Source organism: Plectropomus leopardus, chromosome 23 (genome assembly GCF_008729295.1).
Source record: "Plectropomus leopardus isolate mb chromosome 23, YSFRI_Pleo_2.0, whole genome shotgun sequence".
Classification (NCBI taxonomy): domain Eukaryota; kingdom Metazoa; phylum Chordata; class Actinopteri; order Perciformes; family Serranidae; genus Plectropomus; species Plectropomus leopardus.
The window spans coordinates 5,635,716-5,656,934 of record NC_056485.1 but is presented as its reverse complement, the minus strand read 5'-3'; the positions used below and the strand labels follow the sequence as shown (position 1 = coordinate 5,656,934).

The window sequence follows — 21,219 nt, the reverse complement described above, 5'->3', positions numbered from 1 at the left end:
TTTCAGAGCCATGCCTGCAACAGAGACAACCTGCGACAGTGCATTACAGAGTGTCTGCTCATACGTTAAATTGCCCATAAATGGAGGGATGGTTTTAGTTATCTGTGCTTCAGTTTCACCACATGTGACGAATACGTCACCCCGCTACTGTCCTCATAACCTGTTTGAAAATAGTTAAAAGGTCCAGCGTGTAGGATTTATTAAGGGATATATTGGCAGAAATGGAATATAACATAAAAAGTATGTTTTCTTAAGTGTATTATCACCTGAAAACAGGAGTCTTTGTGTTCTTGCTACCTTAGCATGAACCTACACAGGAGGCGCTTCCTTGTCTATGGAGATCGCTGTGCTGCATCGCCATGTTTCTACAGTAGCCCACAAGAGACAAACCAAACACATGCTCTACATAGGGACATTTGCGTGTTTGTTAGCAACCGTTCATTGACAAACAATGTTGGAAAAACAGGGGTTTTTTTTAAATTTGAAACAGCTTCATTTAGTCTTTTTACAAAATTAAATCACCAGGTTTGTTTGGTTTGGAAAAAAAAGACCTCTGCGGATAATTTGACTCCCGGTAAAAGCCTCTTAAACATGTGGATCTTGCCTGACAGCGCCAGAGAAACACTTATTTTAACGTGAAATGGCTTCATTCAATGGTTTTTACCAGTTTAAATATCACCGTTTGTTTTGGAAAGGAAGAGACTTCTGTGGATAATTCAGCTCCCTGTAAAAAACCTCCTGAGCGGCTGATTTTCAGTTATCGAAGAAAAAAAAAACGTGAGCACAGATTAGCGGATGCTAGGCCAACAGCCCGTCTTCAACGTGCCAAACAGCAGTGAAGAAACACTGATTCGTTGAGTGGAAATTGTTTTTTCAGTGTTTTTAAATGGTCTGAGGAGATCTCGTGTATAATTCTGCTCCCGGTAAAAACCTCCTGTACAATGAACACTGAAGGAATTCTAACCGGGAGGAGTTTCAGCTGGTTGCAATCTGCAATCCCCCTGAATCTTACACACTGGACCTTTAAATTGAAATATTTTTCACAATGCATTAATCTGCATATGCTTTGACTTCATTTTCAAAGCAGAGGTTGCTATAAGGGCCAGTCCAACACACCTTAAGGGTTTTATTTCAGGGTGAGTTTCAAATTTAGGGCGCACTAATGCTTTTTTTTTTTTTGAGAATGTATGTCTCTGCATACATTCATGTTTCTCTGAGATAAAGTTCTAGTACACTCATTCTGAACCAGTGCCTTCACGAGTTCTGCTGCCAACACACACACGCACACACAGTGAGACATTACTCAATATTTCAACAAGATATATTGTAAACCAAAAAAAAAAAAAATTAAAACACACCTCATATGGAAAAAAAAGCATTTGTACCTTAGTGTAATTATGTCATGTTTTTGGTTTGACCACCGCCCCACCACTTTTGTGTTTTGTTGTACGTTTGTTGAGTTGCAGCACGGACAGTTAATCATCAGTCAAAGCTGATTTTTGTCTGATCTGCTTGGGGACAAGTTTTCTGAATAGATGTGTGAGATTCAATACCTGCAAGTATTTCTGCTTCAGCTGTTACAGGCCTGACAACTAAGATTTTACCTTAAAAATAAAAACCAAGCCACATTAAGCAAGAACCGCCATCAGGCTAAACTTTTTTTTTTTTTCTTTTCACAAATTTTCGCAAAAAGGTATTCATGGAGTCTGACTGTCTGGACTACAAACAAAACTAGGCTATGCCATCTACTTATCACAGCCATATTATGGAACTGCAACTTCAAATTGAACATATTTATAGCACCAATAGTCTGTACCATAGAAATTACAAAAAATTAAAACAAAGGTTTCATTCAGTTGAACACAGGTGTCTGCAGAAATGGCTGTAGTCATGTCTTTTCATGATGGGCCTTTACCCCAAAACACAAACTTTTTTTTTCTATTTTTTTTAATCCCCGAATTATTTTACAGCATTGCATTTCAAGTAGATTATTAGTATTTTTTCCAACAAAACTCCTTTTGATTTTTTTCATTTTTAAAGGATTTTTTTTTATTTTAGCCTCACAAACCATACTATGTCTACTACTAGCTTCTGTAAGACTATCACCATTCAAAAAATCAGACTCATTTATAACTTTTCACACATGGGGAATTTCGGGATATTTAAAAGAAGGCTGCACACATTCTCTACTTCACATTCAGAAAGTCGTTCAAACAAACTATTTAAATTAAACTCTCAAATTCTTACACAACTCAAAAAAACTCAACATCCTTATATTATCTTTCTGAACACAAGATGGAAAGTAGAGGATGCGATTGCTTCACACAACATTATGTTCAACTAGAAAAAAGAGGAGTGAGACTGGCTGGACGAACAAACATGCACAACCATTCAGATACCACCAACTACCAGTATCCTAGCTCGAAAGCAAAAAATGGCGGGAACAAAACTGACGAGGACAGAACAAAAGATTGTCCCTACAACCTTACTGCGAGACTTGAATGAGGACCAGTGTACAGAAGAATCAAATGAAACAAATTCTAAAAATGTCTAAAATGCATGTCTGCACATTGCATCACTCAAAGACAGAACATATTTTTTTTTCTCTCACTTTTTGTTGATCTGATTGTTGGTTACACAAGGTTTTAAGTTAGTAAATGAAAACCAGCAGGGGTTATGTGTGGGAGTTTTTGGAGGGGTGTGTCAGAAAATTAGCCTACATTAGGTTTTCCAGCTCTGAGATGACCCTGAATCTTTGCTGGTTGAGGTCCAGTCACAAAAGGAGAGGAAGGGTTCCTCTCCGCGGACAGGTGTCCTCTGCAAAACTGGAGTATTCAAATGTTGCTGCTCCCTGTGGCAAGAAAGCAGACAAAATGTTTAGACTGCTGCACATGTAAATATCCTGACTATTCACTTTACTTTTAATTCCTTAATCTCCTGCATCTGTTGTTATTTCCTAACTCAGCCTACAGATTCTGTGACCCAATTAGGAATTTCAGCCCGACTGCCGCTAAATTGATTTTCAAAATCCCTCAGTGGAATATAAGTAGGTGTTATCAAAAATGTAGATACTATTTAGAAAGCTCCCTTTTATGGCTGTACTAGCAGAAGATGGTAGCCAGTAGTGTATAGCACTGATTAACATCAATGGAGAGTGGAGTGACAGTGTATGTCTCTTGTGGGAGGAAGCTTTAGGCAGTGGCTCTGTCCACCATAACCATCATACTTGCCTCAAAAACCAGTTTTCAACAATCGTGAAATAAGTGGCAGAGGCAGCGCTTACTTTCCCTTTGCTGATGAATACAATTTAAAGGAATAGTTCAGATACTTTGCAGTGGGGTTGTATGAGGTCATAGTCAGTGTATTACATATGTACACTGCAGTCAGCATGCCCCAAGCTTTGCCAAGTAGGCTGGAGTCCCAACACAGAACATAAGCGATCTACTGCTGTGGATGGAGTTAGCAACAAAATTAATTTTAGCAACCTAAAAAATCCTTATAGCATTAAAGTGTACGCTATAATTTATTTATTTTTTTTTACCACTTTACCTTGCCGTCACACAGCAACTTTCAATGGGGAACTGGAGTTGGTAAATTGCTCTTTTTACAGCCAGACTCCATTAAGAAAAACATTGATTTAACATCGCTGAACACGGAAGTTGCTGATCTACCACTGCCTCAATCAGTTATTTTGTTTGTGACATTTAAAAGACAAACAATAGCACAAACTAACTCACTGATTGAGGCAGCGGGAGACCAGCAGCTCACATGTTCATCAAGCTAAAATTACTGTTTTTGTCGAAGGAGTCTGGTGATTTTGACAAAAGCATAGCACATTAATGGTTACTGTTGGAAAAGGTCTGTCGGTGAAAATATAATCAACACAGCTTACACTTAAACTGTAAAGGATTTTTTTAAAGTGGAACTTTTTTTTTAGGTGGCTAAAAATCACATTTTGCTGCTGCCCCCCATCCATAGCAGTACATTGATTAGTTTCTGTGTCTGCTGCTCCAAGGGCAGCGTGCCAACCGACATATACTGTATGTAATATACTGACTGTGGATAAGTACCCCATACAGCCCAACTTCAATACATCTCAACTATCCCTTTAAACAATGTCTTGATGGTAGCCCTGCTACCACAGTCATTAAAGTGGTAGATGAATTAAGTAACAACTCCAAGCTGACAATTTACAATAAATTAGACTTGTCTCACCCACACAACTTACAGAAATATTGTCAGCAGAGGGTTAAATTAGTTGGTTTATTCATAATTCAACATTTACACTTTAAGTTTCCAACCACTACTGTGTTGTTGTTGCAGTTCTGCCTGGTAGATGATGTTCAAGTTGTATTTTGCTTAACCTTAAGACTGTTTTTTAATGCTGATCATCTCTCTGGTTGAAATAAAATAATGGCTCAACATTAACAGTGTCACTTGTTTGATGTGTTGCAAGAAAGCATGAATAAAATTGTAAGAATGTTAAATATGTTTCCGAAAGCTGCTCTACCTGTACACTGAGATCCAGGGAAAAGGGGGGAACAGAGTGTGTTCTGCCACCAGCACTCGTCTTGCTGGTTGCCAGTTCCTCCCTGTCCACTTATATTCAACAGAGGGAACTAAACAAGACAAAGGAGAAGTGGTTAGTGTGTTTCAGTTAACTGCTGCCTGACACATCAAAGGTGAAGCCCATTTTTACAGCTGGTGCCTGATTATGAAACACTGTGTTGTAAGGCTAACACTTCTCTTATTCTCTAGCATACTGATCTCAATTGATTTAAGGAGAAACTTTTAAGAAACCCTCACCTCTGGCACATCTCCAACAAAGTCATAAGCAATCCCATACTTGGGGATCTGACCTGCTGGTGCAGATAAGCAGGACTGCTTTTCTCCTGAAGATTCCTCCTTTTGAATCTTGCCAGCTGAGACGTCGGTCTGTCCACCTGCAGTTGATGCAGCTGCTGCCGTTTTGCAGTCTAAGCAAATCTCTTGCTCAGCAATTGGCAGGAGGGTACTGGAGCCCTCCTGTGAATCCAGAGAGGTCTGGGCACTCTTCTCCATGCCAGACTTCTTTAATCTGGGTAAGAATTTACCAGATTCCAGTTCTGACTTCCCGTAATAGGGGCCCTCACATTCTGCATCCTCCTCCAGAGGTTTGAGATCTGCCTGAGGATCATCGAAGACGTCCACCGGCGCCAGGACGGGAAAACTCATCTCCTCTTTGTCAGTCTCGGCCTCTGAATCGCTCACTCCACCAGGAGACAACTCTGAAGCCGATATTGGTCGGAAATGAGTCCTGGGGGAAATGCGGATGGCCCTGTACTGCGTCCGGTTGATGCCATATATTCGTGGGTGGAAAGCTTCATTCTCAGAGTCCGAGCAAAGAATAGATTTGGGCTTGAACCCCGGACTGAACGAAGCCATGTCCTCGGGCTCAAAAGAACACTCAACGTGGAGGACTTGAGAGAAGGGATTGTTCAGGTTGAAGGATGCAAACGGGTATTCTAAACCTTGCTCCTCGCTGTGCAAGCCTCCGTAAGATCCGAGCAAATCTTCATGGAAGATGAAAGAAAATCCCTTATTCAATCCGTCTCCGCCTCCCCTGATGGCCTGGTCACTCTGCCCAAAGGACACAAGAGGCCTCCACAGGGGCCTGTGTCCAGGGGCAAAGCAGCTGCCAGTGTTCATGAACACATCTGTGCCAGTGATGGTGAGCATATCTGAGCTGGAAGCAGAAGCAGCTGCAGCGGCACACTGGAGCAGGCTGTCTTGGGTGTCACTTGGCGGCACAACAGCCCAATTCTTATCACCGCTTAGTGTCTTCAACTCTCCATACACCCCTCCTAAGATGAACGATGTACTTTCCTTGTCAGAGTTCAAGTCCCAGGGCTTGGACGGAGTCATGTAATCCCCGGCACCATCTACCTTGGAGAGTTTGTTTTTGGCTAAGTCCTGTTCTTCTTTCTTGCCTTCCCAAAGGTGATACTCTGAGCGCTGCACTGCTTTTTTCTGAGGTCCCTGAATTGGAACTCCTTTCGCCTGCACTTCCAGACAGCTGCAGCAGTAACCGCCTGACTCATCGGAGAATAGCCCCTCGCTTGGTTTTTCGACTCCTTGCTTTGACATTACAGATTTGTCATCTCCTATTGCAGTCCAAATGTCCTTTATTATCCCTGAGCTGTAGTCATCACTGTGTTGGTTTGTGTTGTCTGAAAACATGCCAGTGCTGTACTGTTTACTCTCGTCCTCTTCCAATGCGATGCCACAAATGGACTCCAATTTTGATTTTTTGGTGAAGGTCTGGTTGGATGTTGTACTAACGCTGACCTCCTCACACTTGCGCCCGGGGTCTTCTTGCAAGAAATCTAAGATTTCATCCTCCAGATATGTACCAGAGAGAGGAGGGATTATACAATCAATCTCTTCGTTTCCGATTTGAGCAGCATCCTCTGTCGGAACATTTCCTTGCTCGTTGTCTGAACGAGTCTCCTCTGAATGTGACCACGGACTGCAAGTTCGTGTTGAAAGGTTTGAACAGTGTTCAGTTTCATCAAAGGCACTATTTTTGGTCCATATTAGCAAACGAGACTGTTTATTAGAATGTGGGTCGAGACAGCTACTAGAATCTGTGTTGTTTTCATGACCAACGGAGAGTGAGTCGCGAGGAAAAGGGAAAGTGGGGCTGTCATACTGCAGCTCAAAAAGAGAGAAGCAGGATGAGTTCAAACCAGATGGTTCACTGGCGGCTTCGGGGACAGGTGGCTCCTCCAGGTTTCCGGATAGTTTGCTCAGGGTGAACGAAACACTATCGAGAAGGGGGGAGAGCCGAATGGGAGAGTCTCCGACGAAGCTTTCTCCATCTATATCTTCTGAAGTAGATGGCGAATAACATCCCCACACTTGAGCCATGTTTTCAAGATCCTCCATTAAGAATCCCACAGATCCCGAAGCTTCCTGTGAGTCTGCCCGTATTGCACTTTTCCCTTGCTGCTCAAGGCCATCTAACACTAAACAACATTCTGCCTCAACGTCTCTTTGCTCTTTGCTTTTTTGTCGAATCATACTTAAGATCCGACTCTCTTGTATAGAGTCTGAGGCACTAGTATCCAATATGGATTGATAAATATCAACTTCATAGAAGTGAGTGAATTCAGACAGATGCTTGTCATCTAAATCTCTACTATCCTCTGGCTGAGGGCAGCTTGAGGTCCCAGTGAGTTCAACAGTTTCATCTTCTGCTTCGCCAGGCCCTTCCACAAAGTGCCCATCCACAAACGAGCCTGCTGCTAGGTATGCTCTCTGGTAACTCTCATTGGCAATGCAGATTCCCTGGATTCGCTCTGGCAGCCTCTCCATGTCGGCTGACAGTGCAAAGCCTTCAGGAGAGTCTACCCTGTTTCGATATTTTGTTTCCAGCTTGCTTTGTCTGCTGCTGAAAGGTACAAAATACTCTGTGATGGGCTCAGTATACCAAAGTGGCTCCTCCATGTATTCCTTTTTGTTTCGGGCCTCAACTCCGGACTCTTTTGCCTCCTTCCAGCCTGGATCTTTACGAATCTCCTTCAGAGGTCTCTTCCCCTTTTTGTAAAGCTGTGGTTGTTTGGCAGCTCCTGCAGTGGCGCTGCTACTGCTCCCCCCTGTGTTTCTTCGCTCCTCTTTGTCGATTACCTTCACCTGCAGCTTCACTTGCGCGCTGTTGCGTGTTCTCTTATTCTTTGCAGCCTCCCTGGATTTGTGCCTTATTCTAACTGCCTTGCTTCTAGATGACTTCAAGTCACCCTGGTTCCCGCTTGAGCTCGAGCCCGCCTCACTAGAGCCAGAAGACCAGGATCTGGGTCTGTATTTCCCCTCTGATCTGTGTCTCGTCTGTCTCTTGGAGTGGACGGTAGATTTCTCCTCTGCAGCTGCGCCGCCATGGTATCGGTTTTCTTTCTCCTTCTTGCTTCTTCGTAGCTGGCCTCTCTCGTTGGTCACAGTAGTGATGGTACCACATGCTTCGAGGTTTCGCTCCTTTGCAGCCTCGCCTTCGCTGTTGCAATCTTTTGGGGATGAGGTGTCTGTGCTGGTCTGTGGGGCTGCAGAGGATGATGAACTTGAGTATGTGCAGGCCTTAGCCTTGTTCCACACCGTCATGATCTCTTGGAGACAAACAGGTTTCTCTGACAAAGGAGGAAAGGCTTCATAATACCTGCAGTGACAACAGGAACAGAGACAACAGGAATTAAATCCATTCATAGCAGTACAGTTCAAATAAACAAATGAATGTGGATGTTTTTTGCAGACACTTTTGGTAAATACACATACACATACAGAGTCATTAATCCACAATATTCATGACGTAGCTTACATTTCCACCTGGTCCTTTGAAGAGGGGGACTCAGCTCGCTCCGGAGACTGAGAGCCATCAGATTTCTTTTGAATCTGTTTTTCCTCTGTAAAAACATAGATAAATAAAAAAAAATAAAAATGTAACATTTAAACATCTTGTTAGACCAATTATGATTCAAAACTGGTTAATAAAAAGTATGAAACAAACCTTTCTGTTTGTTTTGGATGTCCTTTAGTTTAGAGCAAAGCTCTTCAACCAGGCTCTCAATTCCAGAGTTCTGCACAAACACGACAAAAAAACAGACTGATTTTTTAGACCTCAAGCTCAATATTAGGAACAGCCTATGATTTTAAAAAAAAAAAAAAAAAAATATGATGTAATCATATACTTGAGTGGAACACATAAAACTTCTAGCTTGAACAATACTTGGAATTGGTCTGAACACATTACCTATACAAATGTTTTTGACAAAAGTTTTACGTCCAGAAACGTGAGTGAAAAAAAAAACATACATTTTAAAACTTTGTCAAAAATGTAATCAAAAGCCGCATCTTAGTATAGAATAGGAATGACTGGACATTGTCGATATAATGGTAGAGAATTACTGGTAATAAACTGCAGCAATATACTGTATTGTGGGGATGAGATGACAAAAACAATACAAAAAGCAAGCCATTACATAAACACAGAAGAATCGTGACTTTTTCAAATTCCAAAGCTGACATGACTGTCAAGATCCAGTAGCCTAAGGTGCCTTAGGTAAGAATGCAGAGTTCCCAAAAGCTACACTGACCCCTAATGCAACCCAAAAGAAAGAATTAAAGGCATGAGGTTGACACAAGTCAAGCCAGCTGACTTGTGAGAGCTTAGGCATGCTTGGCCATGACTGTGCTATATTTAGCTACAGTGCAGAGAAATGCTTTCAAAAAAATAAAAATAAAAGGGCTGAGCAACACTACAAGTGATTGCCTCACTGTGCTTTAAGACATTGAACATTTACTACATATCCTGTTCAGTTTTCTGCCTTCTCACATTTAGGTAAATTATACGTGAAAAACATAACAACAAAAGGTTTGACATAAACAAGACAATGTTCAAATGCATGCTAAGACCAACTCAGCACTGTTGTAGCAATGGCTTCAAACGAAATCACAACATTGCTGCTCCTCAGTACCAGCCATGTCTGCTCACTCATTTCCTGTTCACAGAAATAATATGCCTTACCATGCCACCTCATGAAAAGCAAAGCAAAGTTTCCTCCTGCCCAGTGTTTCCTCTTGCATCATTGTGCTAATGCCGGTCAGCTGACAGCCGACCGACTCCGCTGCTCAATGCTGCAATCCTGTGCAGCGTGTGCTGGTTAAAAAATAGACTGCAGAATCCAGTCCCCAGAGAAGAGCTCAACACTCCTCCTCTTGCCTTGCAGACCCTTCCCCCTACCCTCCCTCCAGCTTTATGTTGTGTCATTCTTCACTAAATCACACCTCCCTTACTACTGCTGGCCACTGCAAAAATGAGGCTCAGTCACACAAAGGTATGGAATAAAAGGGATATACATGCAAATTATATTTATTTGAAGGTCATGCATTATAAATGAATAAAGCATTTTTATGTCAAGAAACAACTTTTGACCTTTATATAACCTTCCCAATGAAGACTAATTGAAGATATGGCCACAAAGGCAAATGAGGTGACGATGCATTTACAACTAAGACTCCCCCTTGTTCAATGCCTCAGCCTCCCACATTGACATTGCTTTATTCAGTGTCTATTCACTGTGATTTATGCAATTAATATCTGCATGACTTCACTTCAACAAACAACAAGGAGTACTACTGTAACAAATTCCTCACATGCCTTATCAATTCAGAATGCTTTTCACTCAAAAACTGGTCAAACTGTTCAACATGTGAGTAAAGACTCCTTTGTATTCCTCAAATGTGACTCACGTGTGGGATTTTTTTTTTTACACAACAGAAAAAAAATAAACAGTTCCTCCAGGATTTCTTGGGCTATTTTTGTGAATGTTGCAGCCGTAAATGCCTGATTTCACAGCAGCTTTTCTAAAAAATTTAATGCAAGTTTTTTTAAATTAAAATTACATAGCAGCCAATGTTTGCGTAAAATAAAACTAATAATAAAAAGGAAAATCATTCAAGTGTTTGTTTTTGTGTTACAGTGCTGCTGGCACTGACTCCACATGACTTAAATCAGTCATTAAACCTGTTAATAAATTGCTGGGTAACATTAGCCTTGTTATGCTAACAGCTATCATTGTCACTGTGTTTGACCGTCACAGACGTAACAGTAGTCTGATAAACAGAGAGAAGGGCAAGAAGGAGTTAAGTGGATCAATACGCCACAGGCAGCTCTACTGATTTTTTTTTAGGTGTTTTGAACAGTCAAATTTGCTGTAAAGTTGGGGTGATTAGACAAAATTGAATTGCTGTGTACAATTCACAGGGACTGGCTAAAATTGCATTAACTGTTGCGATCGCAACATCACAAAATCCTTGAGGGACTGAATAAGGCATAATGTGACTTAGAGTTAGGCCGAATGATAATGATGCTTACTTCATCAGATGCAGAGCGGAGGCATTGCACAGCAGCTTGCTTCTTCATTTCCTCAAGACTCAGGTCAGTCCCTCCTTTCTTCTTACTCTTGCCCCATTTCTTCCCAGTTCCCTTCTCCCAGCCCAAGAAGATGTCATTTTCCTTTCAGGCACAAACAGAGAAATGTCAGTCACTAAAGGACAAACTAGTGTTTGTCAGGAAAACAAACATATCTTTCCATGCTTTTTAAAACATTTGTTAAATATGAATAATACAACAAATGTATATGAACATTTTTATGCAGGCTCGTATAACAACAATGTGCACATAAACACGGCAAACTATATGAATAAATGTAATGCCAAATGGCAGAAATCAAAAGAGGAATTAGTCAGTGGTGCGAGCACCATGATGTGAAAGAAAAGCCCCATTGTTACCCTCTCCTGGCAAATTGATGTCTTCCTCTAACGAGCCCATTATACTCATTTCACACACTTACTTCCCTTCCTGAATAAAGCCCACTGCCCACTCATTCGACAATGCAAAACACAAACAATGACAAACATTTTACTAAGCTTTTTGACACAACTGGAAATATTTCTTAAAATGTGGGAGCCCACCTGGTCCTGCAGGTCATAGTCGTAACTGTCATGCAGGAGAAGGCTGAGGACGTAGCGGGTGTAAATCATGGCATCAATCCCGCACTTCTCAAGCTCCTGGCCGAGCCAGCTTTGCACTGGACCCAGCGACTGGAGCAGGGACATCTCTGAGGCAGGCAGGGGGCCCACAAGGGGGTAGGGGCAAGAGAGGTTTTCGGGAGGAGCAGGACCGTCTGAATCGGTGCTCACTGGACGCATGGGACCTCAGGTGTTGGCCATTCTCAGATAGAGCAGCATTGTGATGGGTTGTTATTGTAGGGTGGTGGGCGGAGAGGGGTTCAGAAAGGACGAGGCAGAACCTTGGGAAGAGGGGTCAGTCACTCCAGCAGGACGCACTGAAGGGGCTCTACATGGGGTGGCATGTAGGGTCTTTTTTTTTTTTTTTTTTTTTATTGCTTTGAGCAAAAAGGGAACTTTACTCGTCAGGCATGGCTTATGCTGCTGATCGATCTCAGCTGCTGGGCAAAACACAAGACGTGTTTGCGTCTCAGTAGGAGGGGGCCATTTTGGGGCTACGTCTTACTTCACCGGCACAACCTGAAACAGAGCAAACATGTGTCCGTTTAGCTGACATATTTTGTTCAATACATTCATTTGAAAAAATAAAGCTAGAGTCAAAGAACTTATTCATGATCCATTGCCTCTTTATATTTAAAAAATGCATGAAGGGATGAGGTCACTGTTTTGGGCATGAAAATTTTGTTTTAAAGGGGGAAAGAAACAGGGAGATAAACACTATGGCAGATCATACAACAGCATGCAAGTTGTGTTCTTCTCCCAAAGGATGTAGCCTGACTGTTCATATCCTTGATTACCAACAAGCTAATGGGCTCCTGAGAGAGCATGAGCTCTTTAAATAATGCAGACACAAGTCACAATCATGACACATTATGCTTTAAAGCGGTAAACAGGTTAACAATGTGATGAGCATTTTTCCTCAGAATATAGCACATTCACTATCTCCCACATTCAGGTGAAAATACCTCTAATATCAGTTATGCAAGTTTGCATGTAATATGACTTCCGTTAACCCTTTGAAAGTTGAGCAAACAGGCTCGATTCCTGTTTCGATTCCTGGGGGAATCATTTACAAATATCAAGTAAATGACCTGGAAATCGCATCAATTTGTTTGGGGTTTAAATACTTGTGAAATGCATCTGAAAACAGCATAAGAAAAGTGATGTCGCTGCAGGTTTCAAAGTGTTAAGTAAATGCAGTGTGACACAAGAACTAAATGACAGAAGTTGTTATGAGCACATCATTTTTGAAACACCTTGGTGATACCAAGGCTTTGAAAAGAACCCTAAAACAGGAAGCACCACTTTGCTTTTAATTCCCTTTATTATAATCACAATCACAGTTTCAATTGTGAGTAATAAACGGAATATGTGCAAGATTAGTGCCCATGTCAGAACAACAAACTGCAGCACAACTGTAAAGTCAACGGGCAGGGCAACACTTGCTGTCAAGTGCATGTGTTTCATATGGCAGCAGCGGATTGAAGGGCCGACGTGAAGAGCAAATGGAGGCTGCGCCGGTTTGATTGGCTGACCCGGCCGTCACTCAGCACTGGCACATTATCGCTTACTCAGAGGCGTCGAAGGGGCATTATAATAAGTTTAGCAGCAACTTATGCAACTAAAACACGAAAGCACCAATCGCCATTTCATAGAAAACCGTTGTCAATTAAACGATATAGTTACGCAGAAACTGAAAGGTTAGCTAGCTTCATCGGTAACTGCTAAATATGGCTGACCAATGTCTACAACCCAGCTGTTTCTTGTATGCCCACTAGCCCCGGCTGCTAGCTCTTGACTGCACTGCCCACATACCAACTTTATCCTACAGCACATTACTACAGGCAATTTCTCTGACATAGACATGAACAACATAAAACTGTTTTAGCGATGTTAACAATCGAGTGACCTTTACTTGCGGGCGTTTTATAAGGTTGTGCAAACACATTTGGATTTATGGCATTAACATTACCTTGCTGTGCTAACGAGTGCGGCAATGCAACTACAGAACAGCCAGGAACGGTAGGGTACTAATATTAAATAACATTATAAATGCCGTTAGTAAAATAATATGGCATATAATCGGTGATTTGGTAGCGGCTTTAGTGCCACTGACTTGTGGTATTAGCGTCGGCTAGCTAGCGTCACTGTGCAGTCAAACGGCAAGGTTAGCTGGACCACCGACCTTTAACGTTAGCTAATGAGCTAAGTTAGCCAAGTTAGCAAGCGAGAGCTGCTAGTCTCCTGTCATAAGGCAGTTTATTATTATTTCTACCTAACATGTATCATTAAGGTGAGACATGATGTGTTACATAATTAATTTCAGGCTAGCTACGATGTTTCTCCGTCCCCGTGAGGAATAACGTTAGTTTGGCAATGTTATGTCGGGCAGGTGAACAGAGGCTGCTTCTATACAGTGACATTCGAGTCCTCCATAAAATAGTTACTTAGCAACACGCTAACGTTAGGCCAAATCTAAACTTTCAGTCGGAAAAATAGCAGCTAAAATGTTCAAAACTATATTGCACAAATGCCCGCTCCAAACTGACACAAGCTAACGTTAGCTTTTACGTACGCTTGTTGTTGTGACCAAGGGGGAGGAGGAGCAGCCCCGGTAGGCTACCACAGGACTGTCAGACGTTTTCTCTTCAAAATGTACGCCATATCGTCACACAGCCAAAGAGTAAGCTGACAAAACACGACACGCTTAAATGGAGACAAAACACCACACTACGACAAAAAAAACCGAGCCGCTTCGCCGGTTTACCTACCTGCCGTGGGCTGAAGTAAAGAGGAGCAGCGAAAGGGGAGCGGCTATTTCTCTCCCGCTGCCGTTCCGAGCTCGAGCTCTGGAATCCGCTGCGGTAGCATCGCGTATCATGGACGCCGACAGAAATGGCGCTGTTTTCAGATCCACTGCTTCTTCAACAGCGTCAAGGAAACCGGCGACATTACGGCTCATGCAGGAGGAAGGTCATTCCTCGACGACACTTAATACCCAGAACCACAATGTCCGCCATCCAAAAGCCAGTTTCATTCGGAGAAGGACTCCCGAAAGCGCCACCCTCCGCGTTCGTATCTAGGCAACAAGGCAAACCTCTGCCGTCCTATTCGTATAGGTTTGATTCTTCCGCTGGGGTATTGCATCAGAAGCCCAACTAGTACTCTTATCATCAGCACTCAAAGTTAAATCAAATGATGAATGACTCTCGGCAACTGCGCTGATAATTAGATAAGCGATTACATCATGTCTCTTGGGTTAAAGTTTGGGAGACTGATAATAAGTAAAAACCAAAATATAATCAATATTTCTCAGTCTATTGGCACCACATAGGCAACAACATAATATGATTTCAGTGGATCAAAATCTTTAATTTACAGTGTTATTATAATTTACAAAGGGGGGGTCACAATATCATAATGATACAGGGAAGCCAAGTATACATTTTGTTTTTAAACATATATTGTTTACATTGCAAATAGGCCTACAAATTAAAACTTTTGGTAACCCACTAAAACAAAAATCAACTTTTTTTTCAGTTTTCCTTTGGAGACATTATTTGCAGTTAAAAAAAAAAGGCAATAAATCGCAATATATGTTATTACAATACTCAGCCTATTGCAATAATGTTGAATCGTCACTTATGTTTTCAGATACAATAATAATAGTACCTTCATTTCTAAATTGGTTTTCGAAACATGTTACAATGAAAATGACAATAAACAAAACATATTATAATAAAAACAACAAAACAAAATGATGTATTCTTAAAACTAACCTTAAAAAAAGACAACGTTTTAGGGACTGTACTTCATTTATCAGAGTTGAGGGTTAAACCTGCTATAATTCTGGCTGCAGCATTTTGAAGTTACAGGAATATTACCTGAAAATAAATAAATAAAATAATATGGAGAGTAAAAAAAAAAGACACAAGAAGGAAGAGAATGTGAAAAAAATCAATAAAAAAATTCTCTGTAACATAATTTTATATGCAATTATAAGAATGATAAATATAGTTTTCTTGACTTTTTCTGATATCTAATAATCTCCCCACTTCTAACCTTTCCCCATCTTTAACCTTTTTTTCCCCAAATTTCCAGACATTTTTTGCATGTTACCAAAAGAAATTAAACCAATTATCTCAAACTCTATAGGTTTCAATGCTTGTGAAAAGCATCTGAACACAGCAATGTTGATCCAGGTTCTAAAGAGTTAAACTGCTGACTGAAGTCGAGGTGGTTTATATTATTAAACCAAGTACTCACCTTAGCTACATATTGCCAATAAATTTATGACCTCAGCCACAACAATATTGCCATTTCTGTGTATTTTTGCCATGTGTGTGACCACAGATTTGAGTTTTGCACAAACAGACCCAGGAGTTGCTCAGTGAGATCCAGCAACCATTTTCTGCCTCTCTAAGCATGTGTGTGTGTGTGTGTGTGTGTGTGTGTGTGTGTGTGTTTGTGCGTGTGTTGGGGGTGGTGCTTATTCTATAGACTGACCACCTGCCCCCAGTCAAGGGTCCATAGTGGCACACTTCATGTGCCCTCTGGCCCCTGGGGTCATGACCCCTGGGACGAGATGAGTCCAGGCCTATTGACCAGCTGTTTGCACTCCTGCCACAAACACACGCATGTGCACACACAAACGCATACACACACACACTCAGAGAAACACATACTACTGTGCTGTATTGCCTCTAATTATCTTAATCCCCGGTTGGCTGTTTTTGGAACCCCAGGGCAGCATGTACAAAAAAACTTAGTACCAGATACTTTTGCTTGATGGAAAACCAAAAAAAAAGGCAAGTAGAGTAGCGCAGAGCTGGTATCATGTAGGGGAAAAGCGCCATTAGTGTATGTGGTGTGAGAGTGTGTATAGAGAGAGCAAACAAGGTCAGGAGTGGGTGTGCAAATGAGAGGACAGACAAAGAAAAGGAAGCATGCCTAAGTGATAGATTGTTTATCTAACAGCTGACATGGTATAGAGGTAATATCTGTATGTTCACTACAGTTCCCAGGGTCCCTGAGGGCCAGCTCACAGACTAATATTGAGCTGCTTCTGATCTTTATGTGAAGCCAGAGCACTGCCGCCAAAGGCCAAACCCAAATTGACATCCTGCAACACTGAACCCTGATCAATGAGGAAGTTGTGTGGCTTTTCACCATCATCCTGCCGCTGATAAAATCTCATCTGCGTGCGTTGACATGCAACAACTTAACACCCGCGGAGCAACATCTAAATCAGCCCTGTGCTCTTTGCGCTGACAGCTTTCTTATTTGCCAGCGTTAACTGAAAGTCAATTTGGAGCAGATGGCACAGTTAAAAGATGCCCAATAATCCTCTCCCAGGAACGGGGTTAGGGAGGGGGTGGGGGTGGGGTTCTGGGTGATTTCACTGCGAGGTTGTGAAAGACAAATGAGACGCACAAAGCTTTGCCCTCCACCTGAACAGCGAGTTCACAGTGCTGTCTGGGGTGAAGGTGGTTATCATCCGCAGGGTCAGTCACTGAGGTGAATCCTTTATTAGTCAGCTCACGATCTAGATAACCATAGACATGTGGTGCACTGTACATTTGGACTTGTTTACATTGTCTGTGTCCTAACACAACCTCATAATCATTTTCATGCTGTCAAAGCAAACATTTGGACTGTTTGCTTTTGCCCTCAGTTATAATCAATTATAATCAGTCTGAATATGAGACAGTTCAAAAACCTTGTGTATGGGCTTTAACATTACATCTGCTCCACTACAATTCAAATACGATCCAATTTTAATTAATACAATAGACGTAAAGCACTGCTATTATTAATGATGATATTGTAACATTTTACTCTGCTGTCACTGTAAAAAAAAAAAGTTGGTGTCTGGGCTGTCTTGGAATTTTAAGTTGACTGAATTTGAGAAGACAAGTTGAATCATTACAAAATGGGCCATTCCTCTTATAGTATAAGCCTTTATATGACATACGAGTTCTAACGCATTACTTTTTGTAGTTCTATGTATGAACAGTGCATTAGAACAGCCTGCTCAGTTAGCTGCTGAGCAGTCACGTCAGTTATGTGTTGAAAATATTTTGCAATAACTCACCTCTACAAAACCATTGCAAACTCAGGAGGGTTCGTCATACCAAAAATGAGGCCTACAGAGGTGAAGAGAGACCTCTGTACAACCAGGCCAGAAACATAGAAATGTACTAACAGAGGACATCAGACTGGCAAAGAGGAGCTACTCTGAAAAGCTGAAAAACAAGTTTTCAGCAAATGACCCCAAATCAGTGTGGAGCAGCCTGCAGAACATCACCAAGTACAGGAATCAACCCCCCACTCTGTGGAGACCCATCAACTGACTGTAATGTGTTTTACTGCAAGTTTGATTTACCTTCTTTCACACCCTTCAACCGCTCCGACTTGGCAATCAATCAACCACCTGCACCGCCTGCCATCCCCTCACCCATCTCCACTGACCCCCACCTGCATTTAAGATATGTGAAAAGATGTGTGTCAACTCTGCTTTCAAAGATAGAAAATCAGGAAGGCAATTGGCCCATATGGCGTGTCACCCTCTTGTCTGAAAGTCTTTGCTGAGCAGCTGGCCCTCATCTTCACATGGATTACTGGAGCTGTGTGAAGTTCCCCCTTGCCCCAAATGTTCAGCTATTGTACAAGTCCCTAAGAAACCCTCCATCACAGGCTTAAATGACCACAGACTGGTTGCCCTGACATCTGTGTCATGAAAGCCTTTGAGAGACTGGTATTGATCCACCTGAAGAACATCACAGGACCCCTGCTGGACTCCCAGCAGTTTGCCTACTGGGTAAATAGAGCTGGACAGTGGATGATGCGGTCACCATGGGACAAAACGACAACCTGCAACACCTTCACACCCCCAGGGCATACGCAAGGATCCTGTTTGTGGACTTAGTTCAGTGTTCAATACCATCACCCTTGACATGCTACACACCAAACACTTCCAGCTCATTGTGCCAGCCCGTGCTTGTCAGTGGATCACAAACTTCCTGACAGACCCATGGCAGCAGTTACAGCTGGCGAAAGTCACATCCAGCCCTCAGAAAATCAGCACTGGTGCCCCCCAGGGATGTGTGCTCTCCCCACTGCTCTTAATCCTCTACACTAACAACTGCAACTCAGGAGACCTGTCTGCTGAACCCTTGAGATTTGCAGACAATACAATAGCTTCCGGGCTCATCTGAGACTTGTCTGCACACAGACAAGCTCCCATTACATCACCCGTTAGCAGGAGTGATTATTGGTCCAGTGCAGCGTGGTGCATTCTGGTAGTTGTAGGTTTTCTACCTTGTTAACAAAAGCAAATGTCATAGCCATTTTTCTTTGTTTTTTTCTGGTCCTGTAGCAATAATTTCAGAGGCTTTTCTGTCTTTGATAGGTGTGTGGTTGAGATCACAATGAAGGCAGAATTTGAAGCAAGGAAGGGCAGCAGAAGCCCTAATTTTATCTGTTATTTCAATTTCTATGCAAGTTGAGTGAGTCTAACAAAGACCACGAGTCAATTTCCTTTTATGTGTATCCTCTATGGGCCAATAAAGCTTACTCTGATTCAGATGCTTCACATGAAAAAAAAATGGTTCTCGTGATGCAACCTGTTAACCCCACACTTGGTAAACAGATACATTGTTACTTGGATAAATAAGTGTGAACATAGCTCAGTTATAAATAGCAAGTGCAACCAGTTCAGCTTCAGACCCAGAGTAAAATTCCTCAATACTAAATTCACAAAGAAATACTGCTGGGATTTTCAGGACTGGCCATCGGTATTCGATGCAGTATTGATTAATACTATAATAAATATGTAAAAAATCAAACCGTATCATCAGAGTTGAACAGATCTGGTTGGGTCAGTCTTTGTATTCCTTCAGTTCGTCTGGTAAAAGTTTATTCCGTTTAATGAAAGTTAATCATGTGTTGTCCAGATGATCTTTTGTAACGTACGATTTAATCATCTTGTCTCATATGTGCGGCAAACAGCCAACAATCCTGACCTTGCATTAAGTTGACACACTTCTTGACACTAATCCTTTTACAGAATTTAAATACTTGCCACTGAAGAGACCAATCACAGCTTGAAGCATTAATTAAAGACACCAGTCAGGATCTTAGGTAAGAAACGAATCCCACCCAAAACAAAGCCATATGGCTTTGGTTCCTGAAGCTATTTACCACTGTCTGCTTGCCGTCTAGGCTCCGTCTGCACACGTAATTGCATACATGCACTTGTATGTGCTCTCACACAGACTGATGTAACAGTGCCTGGGTGATGTTTTGTTTCCTGTGCTTACAGTTGCGCAATGCTTCCACTGGCGCTCAGCCAGTATACCATACCTCACCTCAGGCCATTCAGAAAGACAAAAAAAACCCTGCAGATAGACTCCTGTGACAATAATAAATTATTGTGTGTATTTTGACAATCTATTCCTCTCTTCTTTTACTACATGTTGCCGTAGCCATGCTGCGTCTTGCAGAGAGATTATAACCAAGCTGCAAACTGTTATCAAGAGCCAAAACATCAAAACAAAAAGCAACAGTGTGCAGTTATGTGATTGGGAATATTAATAAAAGGATCATTTTCATAATGTTAAGAGTTGATTACATTGTTAAGATGTGTGCCTTCACTTATTTTCTGCCAGCGTATGTGTTGGAGGGGTAAATAGTGTCTTTGTCTCTCTTTTTCACGAGTCTCATATAATTCTGAACAACAGGATCTCTTTCACCTCTTTTGGCCTTAATTTGGATGCTGCAATGCTAATTATTGAGATAGCTCTCAGTTTTTATGTTTCTATGACATGCATATAATCAGCAGTACAGTTTGTTCCACCACCCGCAGCAGCAACTGCGCATACCTCTAAAGGTCACCGAGTTCTTTCTGCAGTAGGTATGGCTGTTTGCAGCCTGACAGACACTTTGTCTACACTCGTGTAAAAGGTCAACTACAACGGTAAACATGTATGATCTTTGTTTTTTGCTCTGTAGAATGATCTAAAGAGGCTGATTATCTCTGTGACTCAATTTTTATTCCAGCAGAGAAATCAATCAGTAGGTCAATCAATACAGATCAAGCAGTCTGATGGTTTAGGGTGGTTGGTTTCTGCCTGTACTTACATAACAAAACCTGAGGCCCTTAAAGCTGAATTTGAATAACTATTGTGTTAGGATTAACAGTTAACATTATCCATGGATGGATGATGTTGCTGCATGTCATCCCCCCTCTCTCGCCCTTTCATGCTAACACTCTGTCCTAACTAATAAAGGCAAAAATGCCAAAATAATCTTAAAAAAACTTTAAAAGAGACAAAAAACATGAAACCATGAAAAACACACCCCAATAGACGCAAAACAAATAGAGAGACACATAATGACCAAAAAGAGACACCCACAAAAAGATACAGTGACGGCAAAGATGAAAAAACAACAACAGCAACAAAAAGAGGTAAAACCACCGTAATGACTGTGTGTCTTGCTCCTAGGAGAGGTGGTGGGGTCTTTTCCATATCTGAGCCCGGGGCCCCATTGTTTCATAATACGGCCATGACATTATCCCATGTTGTATTGTAAAACAGTGCAAAATTAAATAAAGGTCCATTTTCAGCATTTGATGAGGTGACAATTGACTGTTGAGTA

General features: G+C 41.7%; 1 protein-coding gene across 1 annotated transcript; it reads right to left on the bottom strand.

Moving 5' to 3' along the window:
• Positions 1-1,983: 1,983 nt before the first annotated feature.
• Positions 1,984-14,571, bottom strand: kiaa0232 (KIAA0232 ortholog). The gene is made up of 8 exons (XM_042511867.1): positions 14,331-14,571; positions 11,503-12,078; positions 10,904-11,044; positions 8,537-8,606; positions 8,348-8,432; positions 4,807-8,188; positions 4,511-4,619; positions 1,984-2,851 (listed from the first exon to the last, which is right to left on the bottom strand). Exons 2-8 carry the CDS (start codon positions 11,737-11,739, stop codon positions 2,835-2,837), a joined length of 4,041 nt encoding a protein of 1,346 aa, XP_042367801.1. The 5' UTR covers positions 11,740-12,078; positions 14,331-14,571; the 3' UTR covers positions 1,984-2,834.
• Between the last annotated feature and the right edge of the window lie 6,648 nt (positions 14,572-21,219).

What these genes read in the sequence shown, in the direction of transcription:
- kiaa0232 (XM_042511867.1), bottom strand. Translation starts at nt 11,739, where the DNA reads ATGCGTCCAGTGAGCACCGATTCAGACGGTCCTGCTCCTCCCGAAAAC. An exon ending in ACTATGACCTGCAGGACCAG is followed by an intron (nt 11,045 to 11,502) that starts GTGGGCTCCCAC and finishes TGTGCCTGAAAG; the next exon opens with GAAAATGACATCTTCTTGGG. An exon ending in TCCGCTCTGCATCTGATGAA is followed by an intron (nt 8,607 to 10,903) that starts GTAAGCATCATT and finishes GTGTTTGTGCAG; the next exon opens with AACTCTGGAATTGAGAGCCT.